This window comes from Chaetodon trifascialis, chromosome 21 (genome assembly GCF_039877785.1).
Source record: "Chaetodon trifascialis isolate fChaTrf1 chromosome 21, fChaTrf1.hap1, whole genome shotgun sequence".
In the NCBI taxonomy this organism is placed as follows: domain Eukaryota; kingdom Metazoa; phylum Chordata; class Actinopteri; order Chaetodontiformes; family Chaetodontidae; genus Chaetodon; species Chaetodon trifascialis.
Window position 1 is genome coordinate 2,486,701 of NC_092076.1, and position 18,321 is coordinate 2,505,021.

At 45.1% G+C, this 18,321-nt stretch overlaps 1 protein-coding gene across 3 annotated transcripts; it reads right to left on the bottom strand.

Moving 5' to 3' along the window:
* Nucleotides 1-12: 12 nt before the first annotated feature.
* On the bottom strand, nt 13-18,070 carry LOC139349948 (transmembrane protein 150A-like). Of its 3 annotated transcripts, none has more exons than XM_070991020.1 (8): nt 17,847-18,070; nt 16,360-16,438; nt 13,688-13,735; nt 12,044-12,130; nt 10,321-10,388; nt 6,959-7,086; nt 1,947-2,124; nt 13-1,078 (listed from the first exon to the last, which is right to left on the bottom strand). In XM_070991020.1, exons 2-8 carry the CDS (start codon nt 16,422-16,424, stop codon nt 831-833), a joined length of 822 nt encoding a protein of 273 aa, XP_070847121.1. In that variant the 5' UTR covers nt 16,425-16,438; nt 17,847-18,070; the 3' UTR covers nt 13-830. The 3 variants fall into 3 exon arrangements, with proteins under 3 accessions (XP_070847121.1, XP_070847122.1, XP_070847123.1); XM_070991021.1 differs by having other exon boundaries at nt 17,809-17,942; XM_070991022.1 differs by lacking the exon at nt 13,688-13,735 and having other exon boundaries at nt 17,809-17,942.
* Nucleotides 18,071-18,321: the final 251 nt, after the last annotated feature.

The window sequence follows — 18,321 nt, forward strand, 5'->3', positions numbered from 1 at the left end:
CAAAATAAGGAATTCATCTTTTTTCCCCGTTTGTTTTATTCTTTTGTTCTGTGCATAATTTATTAAACTTTCTTGGAAAAGTATGAAGAAAAACAGCTTGACGGCCTCCCTCCTCACTAAACCGCTTGGTCCCATTAAAACTGTCATCGTCGCTAAGAGCAATGACTTTTTTTTGGCAAAGAGCTGAAGTGAGATACAACAAAATATACAACAGAGCTCATCTGAGACGCGTGGATATTATAACTGGAAATATAAGATGGACGTATTTTAAAGACTGTCCAACACAGGGACGGACATCTTCACCACGTTAACAGAAACAGATTGTTTTTGGCACGCAGTAACTTTCCATCTATTGTCAAAACTTTTAGGAAAACCTCACCGTCCACCAAAGCAGATTATATAAGAACACTTCCTGAGTACAGACAATAGAGAGCTGGGTGTCTGAGCGTCTAAACACTAACACAAACCGCTCAGCGACGAGCGACATCTGAGGCCTTTCCACCATCTGATGACAAGAACCCAGAGCGCGATTGATCGTTAAGAGGGTTTAAGTGAACGGCGAGGTCTGCATGTGCGCACACGTGTGACTCTTTGCTGGCCTTTGTGTTCGGAGCAGGCGCTTACATTGTTGTGCAATGTTTTGCAGTGTAGCCTGCGTTTAGCAAAGCAGGATCACAGTCTGTGGTCAGTCTTTGGTCGCAGCTGAGTGCAGCAGCGTCAGTGAGCGTGAGGATATGCAGGATGCAGCTTCCAGGCTCTTTAGTGTCTTCCAGGCGGGCCCGCGTGGTGCCCTTTGACCCCCAGGGATGCCGAGGCTCGCCGCAGCTCGTCTACAGTATCGAAAAGCCCTCTGTCTGGTGGTGGTTGGAGCTGCCGCCCACCTCTGCCTTGTGTTCAGAGGTGGGGAAGCTCTGCACCGCCCCTCCTCTGGACAGGACCATCAGGGTGTCCCCCGACATGCCCCCGAACTCGAAGGCAAAAGTCCCATAGAAGAGCATGATGAGCATGCAGTAGATCCACTCAAAGATGGCGGAGGCGTGCTGCAGGGCGAAGCTCTCCTGGCAGAAGAAAACTCCACCTGGTGATCAGAGGTTAAGGAGAACAATGGCTGCACAGCAGGAGTGAGAGGAGGTCAGTGAACGCACCACAGAACACAAAGCGGGAGCCCAGGCGTCTTTATGGGCGTGTTATCTGAAGACGTCCGTTTATTTATCCCTCATGTTGATGTGGTGAGAGAACTTTCACTGGTGGAATCAAGTAAGTACATTTGCCCAAATACGGTAGTTTGGTACAAATTTGAGGTACTTGTACTTTCTACATTTACTCCATTTATGTAACAGCTTTAGGTGCCTAACGAAGGAAGATTTTTTTGCATAGAAAACGTATGAAAAGTTTATAAAATATGATGTTTTGTTATAAATTAAACTACCTGATAGTGAATACAAGTACAGCTGAAACCATTTTAATCGATTAGCTGATTTACAGAAAATCATCAATCAACTAATTTCTGCTGTAAAAGCATCTGATGGTTCAGCTTCTCAAATGTTTGGCTTGTTTTATTGGACTCCTGGTGTTAGTACTTGTATGAATACTTCCTCCACCTGTTGATTGTACACTAGTTACTGTTTAAGTTCTCAGATCTCGGCACCGCAGTCGAGTTTTATCCCCTCGTGCTTTCGCAGACTTGATGACAGCGAGCACTTCAGGCACATTTCAACACCTATGAACGACGTCCAGACGGTGGACGTTCGGTTTCGGTCGACTCACACTAACAGATGTAAGACTGCCTCTTCTCCAGCAGGTGGACATGTGAGACAGTTTACACAAAACCTCTGAACATGCTGGAAGTCTGAGTGTGGACAACCAGCAGAGACACTGGTGCACATATTGGTGCTAAAAAGACGATGCTACAGTAACAGAGAATTGAGTTCAGGTGGGCAGGATACTGAGCACCAGGGCGATCAGCGCCAGCAGGGCCATCCCCACACGCAGGTGACCGATTCGGTACTCCTCCTGGGTCTTGGCCAGCTTGTAGGTCAGAGCCGACTGGAGACACACGAACAGCATGCTGGAGGGGAACGCCACGCCAGCTCCAACGTAGTGCAGGACTTTGGCAAAATCCACCTGAAGCCATCCAAACAGATAGAGACAGGAAACGGCTCAGATCTCTGGGTACTCTTAAACCTCAGGGAAAAAGCACAGTTTGACTGGTTAACAAGTATTTATGCTGGAAAGGAAGCAGAAATGTACATTTTCACATACAGTTTGTGGCAGTTTCAGTGTACAGTTTCAATCTCTTTCCTTTTATCCTTCACATCTTTCTTATTTTTTGTTTTTAGTCATAGTGTCAGTGTCGACTGCTGGATTTTGAGCAGGCGTTCATGGTCCCCAGAGGCTGAACTGCTGCGCCATCCTCAGGTCAAACTTTGGTTCCTGATCAAATACCTGAAAAACTGCTAATTGGCACATGTTGGCTTGCTAACATGCTGAAGTAAGATGGTGAATGTGGTAAATATTATATCTGCTAAACAGCAGCTCCTTGTCATTGTGAGCCTGTTAGCATGCAGATGTTAGCGTTTAGCTCAAAGCTGAATATTGATCTGCTACAGATGAGCTGATGCTAATGTGATTATTTTGCCATGTTCTTATCCCTCTTTTGAGATCATGTGAGGGAAAGAAAGCTGCTGAATGACACAGAAACACAGACAGGGGTCTGTGTGACCCCACACCGGCTCTCTGGATGATCACTGTTACAATATCACCTGAAGGATAAGGTCACAGCACGGGACGATCTGCAGCAGGCAGACAAGAGGTGCGAGAGGAAGTGAAGAAAAGCTGTAATGACGCCAAATTACAAAGGCAACGAGATCACGTCCATTATCAGCTCTGACACTGAAGAGGCGACAGTGTCAGTTTGTACTCAAGAGCTGATAAACAACCAGGTCCTGTGATGAGCTCACCCAGCTTCAGGGAAGTGCATCTTCCCTCCATTTACCTTTTCTCAATAGATCCTGTGTTCTACGCACACGCAGCAGCTGGTATGATGATGATCCTGAACGTGGGTGACAGAGGTGCATTGTGGGACACATCACAGCTGTTTGAGCTGTGTAATTACAGAGAGGAGACTGAAAGAGCAGGTAAGCACAGATTCTGCTGGATTCATGTGTGTCGGCTGGTTCAGCGTGTGGATGACAAATGCTTTTCTGGCATTTGACGTTTGTACATCAATTTAGAAATGCTGAAATTCGTCATATCCTGCTTTACAAATTAAAACTAGTCTAGATATGCTGTATAAACTGCGGCATTGTTAATCATAACCTTTAAAATCACACTTAATAGCACACTTAATATCATACTTCGAATAACTGTTGCGTATCTTCATTAAAAAGGAGCAATGTCCATTAGTGGCTCATCTAATACTTAATGTTTGATCAATTTCAGCACATGTAAGAAAACATGCTGTGCAGTGAAGCTTTGATCAGACAGTTTGACTTCATTTTAAATTCTTCTGCAGAACTTTCCAAAAATACTGCATTTGTTTGCACGTAAATATGTGTAAACTGATGCACAACACATCTAAAATGTTTACAGTGGATGGAAACATGCAGCCATCTGAGCTCTGATTTAGTGATTTGAGGGCTTTGGCAAACTCAGGCATGGAGCCGCTCTGTCATGACTTCTTTCCATCCTTTCTGTACCTGAGACTGTTGGTTCAGTCGATGAAGCCTGCGAGTGGCTTCACAGCAAGCAAAACAAAGTGGATGACCGACACACTGATGATCAGACACAGCATGTGTGAATTAGGGTGGTGATACAAGTGTGAATGTTCCCTGATGGTGACAGCAGTTTAAAATGTGGCTCTGAATGAGGCCAAAACATCCTGGACGTGTAACGCTGGGTGGTTCGTCTCATGTCTGCAGCCTCTCTCTGGCCATCTCATTCGTGATTTCCTGAAATTCAACATCAACACTTCATCTCTGAGACGTAAACAGCCGCCCTCGTGTGAGCGTGGCTATTTATCGCTGGAGAGCATTCACGCAGGACGTCACCCCTCAAGGACTCCTGCCATGTTTACTGCGAGGCAAACACTGAGCTTCATTATGTAAGACTGAGCATGGGCAGGGAGGAGGGCCCTGCAGCCAATCAGAAAGAAGAAGAGGACCACCCTTAACCGCTGGTTGGTGGTTTGGATGACGGACCCCGAGGGTGAACTGTGCCAAGTGCACCCCATAACGCAGTTAGAGGGGCCCGACGTGCACAGACGGAGAAGCAGACTCTGAGCTTCACACTGCAGAGGTCCTGCAGCTGCACACTGACCTCCGACAACACACACAGTGTAAGAACACGCATCTCAAAACATGGCTGATGGATGTTTCATTACACGCAGACAGACCTGAACACGAGCAGCAGACAGACACCGTTAGAGAGTAGCTGGTGAACAAAGCTGAGCATTAAGCAGCTGAAGAGCCAGAGGCTTCACTCAGGAGCTGGAGGAGACCAAAACCAGAGCTAACTCACATTCATCACGTCGACACAAACTCCAAACTAATGTTTCTGCTGCCCCCAAGTGGCCAAAAAATCAGTTATTTCAGGTTTAAGTAAATATATGCACATCATATGTTTCAAATGTAAAATCTCAACCTGCAGTAGAATAAGCAGTTACAGCTGTCGATTAAATGCACTGGACTAAAACTGCAGTATTTCCTTCTGAAAAGTATAATTGAATATAAACAGAAATACTCGAGTAAAGTACCTCAACATTCATTACAGTACTTGAGTAAATGTACCTTCTGCTGCTCCACATGCCTAAACACATAAATGTCAGGGTAAAATTCAAAGGCTGAATCACATTCCTGGCAAAAAGCCACAGTTAACACTGTTTAACACAGGCAGCCCCCGAGGCCGTTACTGTAAATATGCCTGTGCAGGCGTGTACCTGTGCAGGTGTGTGCTTGTGCCTACAGCTTGTTCCTGCGCTTCCAGGGAAAACCAATACATGCACGTAGTACACACGCCGTAGCTCTTCTTCTCTACTGTAAATCAGCCTGTTTGCATCCCTCACACTGAGCTCCTCACAGAGAACCTCCACAGTGTGCTGAGGGCGGGAACACAGACACGCAACGCAACACGCAGCCAAAACGTCTTGTTTTCAAGATCATGCGACCACGGAGAGGCTGCGAGACAGTCTCCAGACAGAACAAACACAACATCAAAAGAGATTTGATTTGCTTGGACGGTCTACAAAGTGCTGAGAGGCTGTCTGCGGGGGAGCAGCACATCAGAGAGGCCGAGCAGCCGCCACACAGCCGAGCGCCGGTCGACCAGCAGAGGCGCCAGAGATCACATTCAGCCGGCCCGACGGTGAGGTCAGCCCAGTCCGTTACTCTTATGAGCGAAGAACTTACACAATAAACACTTAATTTGCCGTTAAAAGCCGTTTTAACATGCATGTGAGTGAATAATGAAGAGAAAAATTCCTCACTCTGGTAATGAGTGTGTTCAGGAGCCTGTTAATGATGCACTGGACTCATAAAGCTGTTCGTACATTATTACCACTTGTAATAATGAATGTGTCTGTATGAATGCTGGTATAGAGGTCATTCTGGCCCTGGTGTTTCTTGGTCTCAGTGGTATCACATATCTGCATCTTCTGTTCTGTGAGCCTGAATATTAGTCAGACTTCTCCAAAACACATGTTTATGCCTTTATGAGTTTATCCTCGGTGTTTTTTCCAGTAGAAATCATCCAAAAGACAAAGACAGACTCCTGCTGCACTTCAAACAAAGACAGGCAGTGATCTGTGAGAAAAGCTTGAACTGTATTTGTATCTGCAGCCACAAACAAATTGCTTCTCCTTCTTTCAAATGAAGGAGTGATGACATGTCAGTAAATCACTGTTTTGGTGCAGAGAGAGTTCACGTAGCAGCAGGTGTGACAGTCAGGAGGACTGACATCAGCGCAGACGATGTCCGGCTGCAGAGCTCTGCTCGGCGCTCAGATGTGGGTTAAAGAGAAGCAGGATGGTCTGAGCTGCCGGTGGCCCCTCTCTAATGTTACCTCCACTCTGTTACTGCGACACAGAGGCCACTGAGACCCTCTGCTTTCAGTTGCCATGACACTGACCCACAAACCATGCAAAGTCTTATCTAAGCAGCGAGGCCTGAACACTGCATGAAGTCTGAGTAAGAAAAAAACATAGAATGGACAATAAAGCAATATTAGACCCTCGAAATAATTAGAAAAGGCAGAAAAGAAGAAGGTGCTTTAGTAGATTTTAAAATTTCTATTTACCAAAAGCCCCCGCTGACTGTAGTTTGACTACACCTGGGTTACTTCAAACATCCACCTCTCTTTCAAAGTAACTGTGATCCACAATAGCCGGAGGCGGCGAAAATCGTCAACAGTGAGATAGAAATCTGTGAGGCCTGCGAATGAATACTGTTCAGAAATGATGTAAGAAATGATGTAAGTTATGCTTAGAAAGCGCAGCACTGCAGGGAGGTTATTCATTCATTGAATTGTTTTTAAGAAATCAAGCCTTCATTTATTTTCTGAGCTTTTGCATTGTGTGCTTCAACTTTAAAAGTTAAAATAAATAAACTGAAATAATAAAAAGCTTGAAAATTGAACACAGACAGAGCAGCCATGCTAGCAGCTTTGTGTGGCAGCTAAATGCTAACATCAGCATGCTAATGTACTGGTGTATAACAGGTATAATGTTAACCATGTTCATCATAGTTTAGCATATTAGCATGCTAACATTCCCTAATTCGCATTCGAGGCTGCAGCCGTTGGCTTTGCATGTGTTTGCAGGTTGTATTAAATCTTATGTGACGCCGCAGCTCAGCCTTGCTGCCATTTTGCCCCAGTGGCCACTTGTGGTACTGCACCTATGGCCCCGCAAGCATTTTCCCATAGACCACCATTATAAAAGAGGCTCTGATCAGAGCGTGATTACCTGGAAGTTTCCCACCATGATGAGGCCGGCGGCACAGATCCATGCGGTGGAGAGGCCGGCCGTGTTGAGGATGCAGTTCTGGTGCTTCTCTATGACGTGAGCGTAACGCAGCAGACCAATCAGCATCACTGGAGAACAGAGAGGACGACATGTTTGGTCACGCAGACGGAAACCACGATGGCTCAGACACCGAACCAACGCCGCAGGTGTAGGTGTGGGAATGTATCTGTGTGCTGGAGGTTTACTGGATTGACCTTTACTCTCCTGTCAAAGTGAAGATGCTGCAGCAGCATCGACAGAACAGCGAGATCTCAGCTGAAACATAAAGCGACGCTGCTGCAGATCTGAGTGAGCAGGTTCCTCCTGTGTGTTTATTAAGTGCTTCATCAAAGCAGCTTCACACCGCTCATCACATCTGGCGCTCATCACGTTATGAACCGCAGGCAGCGCCTGTTCTGGGCTTCATATTGTCCGTCCAGCAGTGAGCTCAGTGGTCAGTTTTTGATGGTCGAGTGTGTGCAGAGATAAGACTCCCCGTGTCGGCCTCTGGGTTATCTGAGGGTTTCACTGGCTGCAGCACAGCGAGGGATCGGCTTTCTGATCTTCTCGTCTCCACTCGCGCTCACCACACCTTGGAGTTAAACAAACCGCCTCACAGACATAAACCGACTATTGTTTATGAGAGCACAATAAAAAAGGGAAAAGCTTTTGATGTTGGGGAAACTTCCAGAGTGTGAGCTCGCACACGGCAGCACGGTCGCTTAAACTTTGCATGTTTTCCACTGATTCATGGATCAGTCGACCGAAAGAAAATGTTTTGATCTTTAATTTATGGTTTCAGACATTTTTTAAGAGTCTACATTCCAGCAGGTTTGAGAGGCACAGTGGTGCTTTGAGCTAAATGCTAATGCTACCATGGAACAAACACAAAGAACAGCTGGGGCTGACGAGACTGTTGAGAGTTTAACAGATATTTCAACAAAAAAATTACTGTCTAAAGCTAAATTTTGACCTGTTGATGCACTAAAATGAAATGTCAGGTCCAATCCATCCAACATTTGTTGAGAAATGTCAGTTTGGACCGAAGTGGTCGACCAACATTAGCATTTAATTTACATTCATGTTGCTAGCCTGGCTAAAAATGCTAAACACTCCCTGGTTCTGAGCCTCTGAAATGTGACGATTTGCTGCTTTTCTCTATCAGTTATGATAGTAAACTGGATATATTTTGTATTAAAACAGCTGGATGGACAAAATTATCAAACTTTTTCTTTCTTTCTTTTTTTTTTAAACTATTTTCTGATTTTTTATGAATGATGCTAATGAAAAAACTTGTTAGTTAGAGCCCTACTTTCATTTTAACCAAATGTGACTTACTCCTTCACTGTCTGGCCTGACCCTTGACCTTTGTGGGTTACCAGCAGATCTCCAGGATTGAGGACTCTGTCCACCGCACACAGCTCTTGTTTATGCTGCTGTACGCCATTGAAACATGTGAACATTTTGATAGACTGCTGGATTGTGGGCCAAAAAACACAAGTCTGCCAAAGTACCGTCAAACAGAAACATATGAGTTGTCAACTGCTCAAACTGATGCAACATTCCTGCTTATTTCACACACTAATTTTAACCCTCAATCTTTCTGCCTTGGTAATGTGAAGTCATGAGCACACTCAGTTGTGTCAGACACAGAAAACAAACGAGCCACTTCAGGTTAAAGAGCTTTTTAAACGTCCCCAAAATGCTCTCAGAGAAACTTTAACGACCAGGTGTTCCTGGTGAGAGGTCACATAAATGACACAGATTTTGAACTTCAGTCTCGCCTGCAGGTTGAACCATTTTCTGCAGAGTGAAACACATTTGAACTCGTGGGATCCTCCAGCATCAGACTGACCTCACAAACACTCACAGGTTTCCTCAGTGTACGCAGTGCTGTGCAGTGCTCAGCTGCCCTTGTGTTGTGCTGATGGAGGTTTACACACAGCAGTGTGTCGTGCTGAGATAAGACTACAGCTGCACTTCACTCTACATTCATCCACCCAGCCCAGTTCCTGCTGCACCAAACAAAGAGATCTGAGGGAGAAATTACAAACACAGACTCCACAGCAGAGTTATCCAGTGATCGCTTCAGCGTCAACCTTTTCTGCTTAATGCAAAGCCTCAGATTTGGTCTTATAAAGTCACAGATTTTGATGTAGGCTGAAGTTTGATGACACAGTTGTGACTCACTGTGTTTCTTACATTTGAATACAGACGACATCAGCATGCAAATAACCACAACATTCATTTTCTAACCTGGTTTTCCTGCCGCCTATTATATTTCCTGCAAAGCTTGAGGTTTTTAACTGAGGTCCCAGGTGCGTCAGGAAGTCCAGTAACATCAGTCATAACTGCATATATGAATTTTCCACTACTTCTCTCCACAGTAAAACTGAAGCTGTTGTAACGTCTGCAGACCATCAATGCCTGGATCCCATTGGACGCTCGGTGAGGAGGTACAGTCGTGCATTTGGAGTTGATTTAAGCTGCCTGCATGAAGTCTTTGTCATATGGTCGAATATCAAAGCCAGGGTTTAAACTTTTCTCTCTTTTAACTCTTGATGCAAATGTTTCTGTCACTTTTCATTGGACGTCCATCATCATGAACGTCCTCCAGGAGAAACCTTTAGAAAATGCTCCCCATGATCCTCATACTTCTACCGTCCTCCCTCTCTGTGAGTGTGGCTGGTCTGTAAACTTCTGATTTTCAGCGTGGTTTGACCACACGTCTTAAGAGCTAGTTCTGTTTGAGCGTACCTTCACCCTTAGCTGAACTTTTGGCTGCAAAATCAGGGGAGTGGGCGCCACTCGCCAGCAGCTCTGCACAATGTTCAGAACAACATCAGCCTTCGTCTTAAAAAATCCAGGAAAACCAAAGCTTGCCACCGTAAACTCCAGCAGCGTGAATTCTCAGGTTCCTGACAAAGTTTCATCGAGCAAATAAAGAAGAAAAATCAATATAGAGCTCGCTGCATGCTGGGTAATGAACCCGGAGTCAAACGCCCAAAATAAATGTTTTGAAATGGCTTTTTTAGTAGTAGAGTAGTTGCCCTCATGGTCAGAGGTGAACGCTCGTGGGGTATAAAAATGCACCATTCATGGCGTGGGGCTGATTTTCCCTTCAGAGGCGGGGGGGTGAGGCGGGACCTGGCAGCGCACTCTGGGGAACAGCGACTCGGCCGGAGCCACGACAGCTGAGAAAACAAGCCTGAAAGCCTCGTTCAGTAGAGAGCTGCATGTTGATAGATGTGTGCGAAGGTGAAGAAACGGCTCCGCTCTCTGCACACACATTACTGACTGAACACTGCCGTACTGATACTCACCCATGAAGGAGCCGGTGCTGCATATGAGGCTGAAAAAGCAGCTTTCAGGTGGGAGAGTTCCACATTTACTGCAATGAAAGCAGAGAGGAGAGGAGGGTCGTTAGTGTGGCTGGCCTGCAGAGTTCCTGCAGAGTTCAAATCCATTGCCTGACCCCCCCGCCCCCCCTCCTGGTCCTCTTTTACTCTCAGGCAGGAATTCCTTCAGATTAGTCATGAAAAAATGTGTTCTTACTCTGTGGCATTGAAAGCACGCCAGCGTTTCGGTTCAGCAGAGGAACGACTGTGATCGATATAGCTGGAAAATAACGGTCGAGGACAGACTGACCATCACATATTTATCATTATGGACCTAAAAAGTTCCTGCATTTGAGCTGATGGCGTCTTCAGCTGCAACATTAACCCCCCACTCATCGCTCTGGCTGTCATTGTTTGGGGTGAAGAAGCATTTCGTATTAACATTTCAGAGTGGCAGCTTTTCAAAGAGCGGCGGAGGATCAGCTACAGACAACAAAAGCTCTCCTTCCTGTGGAGGTGAAGCCGCCGACCTCCCCCTTCGAACGCGAGCCTCAGTCGGGCAAGTGTGGACTCATCTGACAACAATCTGCTCTACAGCTGCTCCTCAACTACCAGAGCAACTTCTCCAAAGACTTTAAATCACCTGATTTACTACCACCCAACAAACTTCACTGTTTCCTGACTGTCTGACATGTTTGTCTTCAACTGGCTGAAGATCAAGTGCATTAAATTACACAAAGGCCTTTTCAGACAGGGAATCTGTAGCATCGCTGGCTTCATCTGTCCATCAAAGTGAGGCCTGTTTGTCATTCAGGCTGTCATGTTAATGTTCAACAATAACAGAGAGCACGCTCGCTGATATTTGGCCCCTGATGCACGAGAGACCAGCAGTGATTATAGCAAAGAAGAAGAGTGTTTCTGTTCTCTCTCAGGCTGTCACTGATGCATTTTAAAGCTCATTTTGCAGCTTCGCCCTTAATGATCTTCGCCATCTTTGCTGCACTGTATGCAAAGCATTTTAGCCAAGATTCATGTATGCATTGATGCAGGCTGCATGAATGAAAAGAAAAAATACAAGCAAAGATTGTTGGATGTACGAAGGCTTTTTTACCGCAGCATGAAGGGAAAATAGTTTTTATAGATCTGATGTGAGAAGATGCTACAACAGGGTCTTTCACAGTGTTTCCTGCTTTATTATTATCATTATTATTGTGATTTGTTTTTGTATAAGAGATGATGGTTGAGACGATACGTTTATTACAGCTGCACTCTTCCCGCTGAGGCGCAGTTCAGACTTGTGCCGTCAAAGCGTGGAAGGAGCAGAACTAAACAGACTATTTACTGTAACACCAAACAAAAGCAGACCTTTCAGAGCGTCCTAAAATGAGTGGAGGAAACCACAGACCACAGCAAGGCAAGCTGTTAATTCACTCGATATCCGCGGTCACAACATGCCAACAGTGTGTGCTCTGTGTGCTCAAAGGAGATTATTATTATTGTGAGAGCAGAGAGAGGATTCTCAGTCAGGTTCGTCTCTGATTTACCGCCACGAGTTCAAGAAACAGCAGGGACTCAATGTCAGCAGTGTGCCTTTGTTTAGTCCATAAGATGACATGCAGGGAGCGGACGGCTGTGATGGTTAACAGGAGAGTCGCAGGTAAACACACAGCAGCAGTCTGACTGCACCTGCAGAGGTGAGCTCACTGACCTGATGAGCGGTATGTTGTCCAGAGTGCAGCACAGAACGGGACCCCTCTGCAGCGGAAGCTGCTCCTCACACGACGCATTATAAAGCCTGTGAACACACACACCAAGCTGCATTCACTCACTTCAGCGCGCAGATACCGAAGGATAAAAACATTTCAGTGAAGGTCTGAAGAATTTCAACCTCAAAAACTCATTTTGGGCCCAGGCGGAATCACTGAAACTCATCTCAGAGCAGTTTAAAGTTCAAGACAACAAATCCACTTTTCAGGCCAAATTTTGACTTTTGGCCCCGAAGAGCTTCATCAAGGCTGCATAATAAATCTAAAGTGAGCAAATGTGTGAACTCTCTGTTAATGGCTGAGCTGCAGCTCGCACACTCGTTGCATCATCATCATGCTCCACGCAAACAACCGTAGAAAATTAACCCAAAACGCTTTTGGTGAAATGTTTTTTTAAATAACAGTTAAATGCTTCACTGCGTGTGATTTCAAAACTGTGAGACGTTTCGGTTTTTAATCCAGCATGAACTGCAACAAGCTGCACAGAGGAAGACGCGTTCACGGTCCTGATGTCAAACCTGAGAGATTCAGCAGCTTCCTCACTAACGTGGGCATGAAGTGACACCACAGCTGTTCAGTTACTGTCAGGTGAAGACTCCCTGCAGGTGTTTGCAGACGTCTCCTGATAGTTTCATAAACACCTCTATAATATTAATGTGCGTTGGTGTATTTGTGTGTTTGCTGTACCAGCTGGGAAGGTAGAGCAGGTGATTTTAATCCATGTTTAGGTTCCACATTCCACAGAGATCACGTGATGTCAGAGATAAATCCAGCTGCAGCCCTGAAGCCACTTTCTTCTCCTTCCATCTGACTCTGTTTGCATTCTTTCCTTCGCCGAAGCCTCAGTTTACTGTAACCCTAAATCTCTTCCTTTACACACTGTGTCAACATTTGCAGCGCTTTATTTTCTTAATGTCCACTCGTCTCCATCGCTCCATTCCTCCTGCGTCTCCACCCTCACAATGTTTGAATTAAGACGGACAGGAAGTGGGACGCAGGCTGAGAAAAGATTCCTCATGCAAAATAAGCCGGCTGTGAATCAGCTCATTCTGAATCGATGCTACGTAAACACTCGAGCTCAGAAACTGCCGTGTTTACTTTCACAGTTTTCACAGCGAGCATCTGCGAGTAATTACTCTTAATAAGTGAGTGAGTTTTTGGAGTTTTGTGGCACATTAACAGGAGCAGAGAGCACCTCCAAGCTACTTTAGAGGAAGCATGTTTGGCCCTCCGCTGGTGTCTTTCCGAACCAGAAACTGAGATTTTCTCCACCTTAAATCTATACAAAACTCTGGCTTCCCGCTTTACTTTAACAAGCTTTTGGAAAACAATGACGTAAATCGCTGTTTAATGCTTGATGTGACAGAAAAACAGAAACTCATAAATTTGTAAATGAGAACATCTAAATAATGAGTCTGCTGTATTAAAACACATAACGAGAGTTTTACAGCGTTTTCAGGCCGTCTGCCGTCTGTGTGTGTGTGTGTGTGTGTGTGTGTGTGTGTGTGTGTGTGTGTGTGTGCGTGTGTGTGTGTGTGTGTGTGTGTGTGTGTGTGTGTGCGTGTGTGTGTGTGTGTGTGCTGTACCAGTTATGCACAGGGCAGACATGCTGGTTGTACAGGGCCATCGCATATCTGTGAAGTTAAAGGAGAGAAGAATCGTTGGTGAGCATGAACAGAAAGACATGAAATAATAAGACATTGCTTCGATTATCAGGACTCTGATTGGTTTGCAAAAAAATCTTTCATGCAGCAGCTACACTGTCAAAACACGGCTGTCTCCTGTTTGTTGCTGTTTGACAGAAAACAAACAGAAAGGGAGCTCTTGAACGCATCGTCACACATGGGATGTTTAAGGGCAGTCCAGGCAGGAGTTCCCACAGTGAGCTCGTCTTCGTCATACATGTACGCAGAAGCTGCTGGCTGTATTTTAACCTGCACTCTGACGTCAGAGGAGCCACAGAAACCACGTCCACAAACACACAGCCGCTCTGCTGGTCTGCAGAACTGAAAAACGTGACTTTACATCTAATTTCAGTTTGTCCAACTTTTGGTTTTTGACTAAATTCGTGTAAAATTACAAAATATGACATCCCCTTTCACCTCAGTGCTAAACAGCAAATATTAGCATGCTAACATGTTGGTAAACAACAGCGTGTTCACTGTTAGCATGTTAGCATGCTGATGTTAGCTGAGCCACCAGCTGCTAGCATGTTTGCAGACTGTCTTTGATTCGTCTTTCAGCTGAAGCTGCATGTCAGCAGCATCTTATCTGACACTTGAATGCATCAAGAGAAACTCTACAGCAAACAAAACACACAAAACAGCCGCCGTGCCACAGATAAGAGCTGCTGATCAAATTCTGCTGGACGAAACCTGAAAATTAGACGTGATCATTGGAGAGCCTCCATTGATCTCTGATAACACGGGGGCGCTCGGGTCAGAATTGATCTGTGATGAACAGCAGCAGACAGCGTTTCAGCTTCTGTGGTGTTTGGGTTCAATCATTTACTCGGCTTTGGTTAACATGTTAAACATGGACTCGTATGTTTGCATCTGCAGAGCAAGCCACATGTTTCTGGGTCAAACGAGGCCTTCAGAGGCAGACAGGTGTCGACGTGTCGGAGGAACAACAGCTCAGGAAGAAGAACGAGGGGGATTACAGACTCGCCTCTGACAGCAGAGCTTTGGAGGGCCGGCGTGAAACATTCCTGCAAAGGTGTGAAAGGTTTCTTACAAGAGGAGGCTGTGTCAATCGTCTCACACCAAGGAGAGAAAGGAAGAAGAAGAAGAGACAAAGACACAGTCACACAGTCCAGAAGTCAACGTGGAGGAAGAGTTTTGTATCTCAGGGATGCAGCTCAGTGAAAATCGTCTCAGTCTCATTAAAAATAATCACTGCAAAGCAAACCTTCTGTGAAGTTCCCTGAGAATTAATTGCCTGAAACAAAAACTAAAAGTATAATAATGAGGCGCCAGCGGGCTCCTTAAGTCCACCTGAGTCCTCATATCAGCTTCCACAGAGGTACATTTGTTTTTTTGATTAAATCATTGTTCTCCTGACCTTTCTACCTGAACCCACAGTTCAGCTTCACAGAACAAACATGAGGATGAGTAGGAGGAAGGTCCCACAGCAAAGGCTGCAGCTAAACATCATTCTTCATTCTTCTTCAAAGGGTTACTGCAGGAATTTAGTGGGGGAACGTGCACGAGGCAGATTAGTTTTAATGGTTAAAATCTGATGCAGCAGAGGCCAAAATGTCTCATCTTTCAGTCCAGAGTTCGACATTTTGGGAATTAGGCTTATTTGCTTTCTTGCAGTCTTACGTCTGCACAGCGAATATGAAGCTGCAGCCGGTTAGCGTAGTTTAGCATAAACTAACCCACTGCCAGTTATACATCACCAGTCTGACAACAAAGAGCTCTGATTCCTCACAGACACCTGAGTGATTTTTAATAAGTTAAAAAAGTTATTTTACAACTCAACAACTCCAGACGCGATCCTAAATTAAAATAATTCAACGCTCATTCGCCTTTTTGCCAAAAGTTACGTAAGAAATTGATGTTTGTGTGAAGCTGAAGCCAGTGGGTGCTTGGCCTAGCTTAGCTTTAACTGAGCATAGAATTTCATAATCAAGATGATGTGTTAATTAGTGAGCTTTTGAGGCAGATTTTAGTACATTTAGACAGAGCCAGGCTAGCTGTTTCCCCCCGTTTCCAGTCTTTGTGCTAAGCTAAGCTAATCTCTGCCTGCTGCAGCTGCATATTTCGCTTACAGACACAAGAGTGGCTTTAAAATCTGCCCTGAATCTTTCTGTTGTCTGCTCTGAATCCACACACACTGTGTGTTCGTGAGTTCACTCCGCCACCTGTCGCCTCGCACTGTGCCGGATGCTGAACATCAACAGCTCTGCTTCCTCTTATCCACCATAAAAGCAGCTGTTACTGGTCGCTGCTGGGCTACAGATGTGACTGCTGGGAGTAAAAGAGGAGGCAGAATCAGGGACACGCAGTCCAGCCGAGAGGAATCTCAAGGATGAACTTCTCCGACAACAATCGCAGAATAAACATTCTCCTTCCAGAAAAGGGAAAACATTCAGCCGGTGGAGGTCATCATGATGGCTGCAGGGGGCCATTAGCTACAGGCTAACGTATAGAGAGCGGGAACCTGGAGCTGCAGCACTCTGTGCAACAGTTTCTCTGCAAACTCTGAGAAAAAAAAAAGAAAAAACAACTCAAGAAAGTTTGCTGTCACTTACATGACCCATATTCCAGTGATGGTGAAGACCGGCAGGCTGACAGGAAGGATCATCCACAGGGACATGATGGAGATCAGCACTGCAAACAGCAAGCAGCTTCATCAAAGACCTGCAGGACTCGGGTCACACCAGTAAAACCACAGCCTCCAGTCTGTGCTGTGGCATAAATCTGATTCACATAAAGAGCTAAAACAGCAGCAGGAGTGCCGTAACAGCTGATTATGATTCATCAATAAACTTTTCTTTTCTCAGATTTGAAGCTGCGTTTCTGTTCCACGTCATGTCAACATCTTTCAGACTGTTGGTGGAACCAGGCGAGACGTTTAAAGACGTCACGAATCCAGAGCCTCATCGACAGTTAAAGTAATAATCAGCAGCAGTTTCACCACATGAGAGCAGATCAATAGAACCAGTAAAAATCCGGTGATTGATCCTCAAATTAAAGCCGTGGACGGTGCAGCCTTGGAGCCACTAAACATGTGGTTCATCATTAACCTACCAGGGGGCCCAGGGGCCCCTCCTGACCCCCCTCCTGGCTGCAGGTTTAACAGTTGAATTCAACACGTTCTAGAGGAAAATTCATTGTTTGGTGTATGAAAAGTCAACAAAGTGAAAACTGTTACAGATTCCTTTAGCCGACGCTGAGATGTTCAGTTTGTTTGTCCAATCAAAATTTCAGCAAGACTCTCAAATGATTGATCTCCAATCAAACAAGACAAAGAAAAACATGTAATAATGGTCCTGATCAGCTGATTGAGGGTAAAATGTTAGAAAGTTCTTGAAACTTCAGGTCACCGTCAATTGAGACAGAGAAAAGCAGCAAATCAGATTAGAGAAGCTGGAACGAGGAAATTTAAGGACTTTTTGCTAAAAAAAAAAAAAAAAGATTTCAGTGATTCATCGTTATCGTTAAGATTATCGATTTATCATCTTGTGGAGCTGCAACAATCCTCATAATTTGTTAGATTAAATCAGACACTGATAAAGACAAATCCCAATCTAAAATGACCAAATATGGATTTTTTTTTGGTCTAAAATATTTGATTTACAGAGGAATAAAATGAAAGAAATTTTGGATAAATGAATTGTTTGTGGTTAAATTGTGGTAAATTCCAGAGCTGCTGAACTTCATCACGCAACGCTGATCACAGAACATGAATAGAAATACCCACAGAATATAACGACTGTGAAAACTGGTGAAAATGGGACTCAGACCATTGAACCCAGCATTAAAGTTATCGTAATCTAGTTTTCTGAACTTTCTTTGAGCACTTTATAAAATATGTTCCCATAATAATTCACTCTGTACCTTAAAATCAGGTGGTTCAGGAACATTTTCTGTTCAGTGTTTTAGTTCATCCAAACTTTATTTAAACCACAAGCACAGACGCAGCATTGAAACCTGATGAAGACTTCGTTTCTTTTCTGTCCTCTGGTGAAGCTCTTTACCTGCAGAAGCTGCTTGCTTTCACCTGTTGGAGGCTTACCTGTTGGTCCTCCTCGTGCACAGATCCAGTCAGGGCTCCTCTGGGTTTGCTCCTTTCTCCTGTTTGCGCTCTGGAAAAGCTTCAGGCTCCGCTCTTCATCTCTTCTGCTCTCATCGTCGAAGCGGACGCGGACGGGTCACATCAGGACCGGACGGTCCGGTTTCAGGCTGTCCCTCATCACACGGTCCGGCTCTGCTCCGTCTGCAGCCCGCTGGTTGTGAGCTGAGGTGGAGGCAGCAGCTGGAGGCAGAAACCTTAAACTCCTCCCAGGAGGTGCTCACATCTTCCCCCTTTCACAGAAATCACCTCCTCTGTGTGGAAACGAGTCTTCATCATCATCATGTGTGAGGTTTAAACCTGAGTCTTTGTGCTTTTCCAGACACAGTGTGGATCTGTGTTGTTGTTGTTGTTGTTGTTGTTGTTGTTGTTGTTGTTGTTGTTTTTTGCTGCTGTTTGGCAGATGTTGGTGTTGTTG

Excerpts from the sequence above, each read along its gene's own strand:
- LOC139349948 (XM_070991020.1), bottom strand. The coding sequence starts at position 16,424 with ATGTCCCTGTGGATGATCCTTCCTGTCAGCCTGCCGGTCTTCACCATC. Across the intron at positions 10,389-12,043 it reads GACAACATACCGCTCATCAG|TAAATGTGGAACTCTCCCAC; the intron begins GTCAGTGAGCTC and ends CTTTCATTGCAG. Across the intron at positions 2,125-6,958 it reads TCATGGTGGGAAACTTCCAG|GTGGATTTTGCCAAAGTCCT; the intron begins GTAATCACGCTC and ends GGATGGCTTCAG.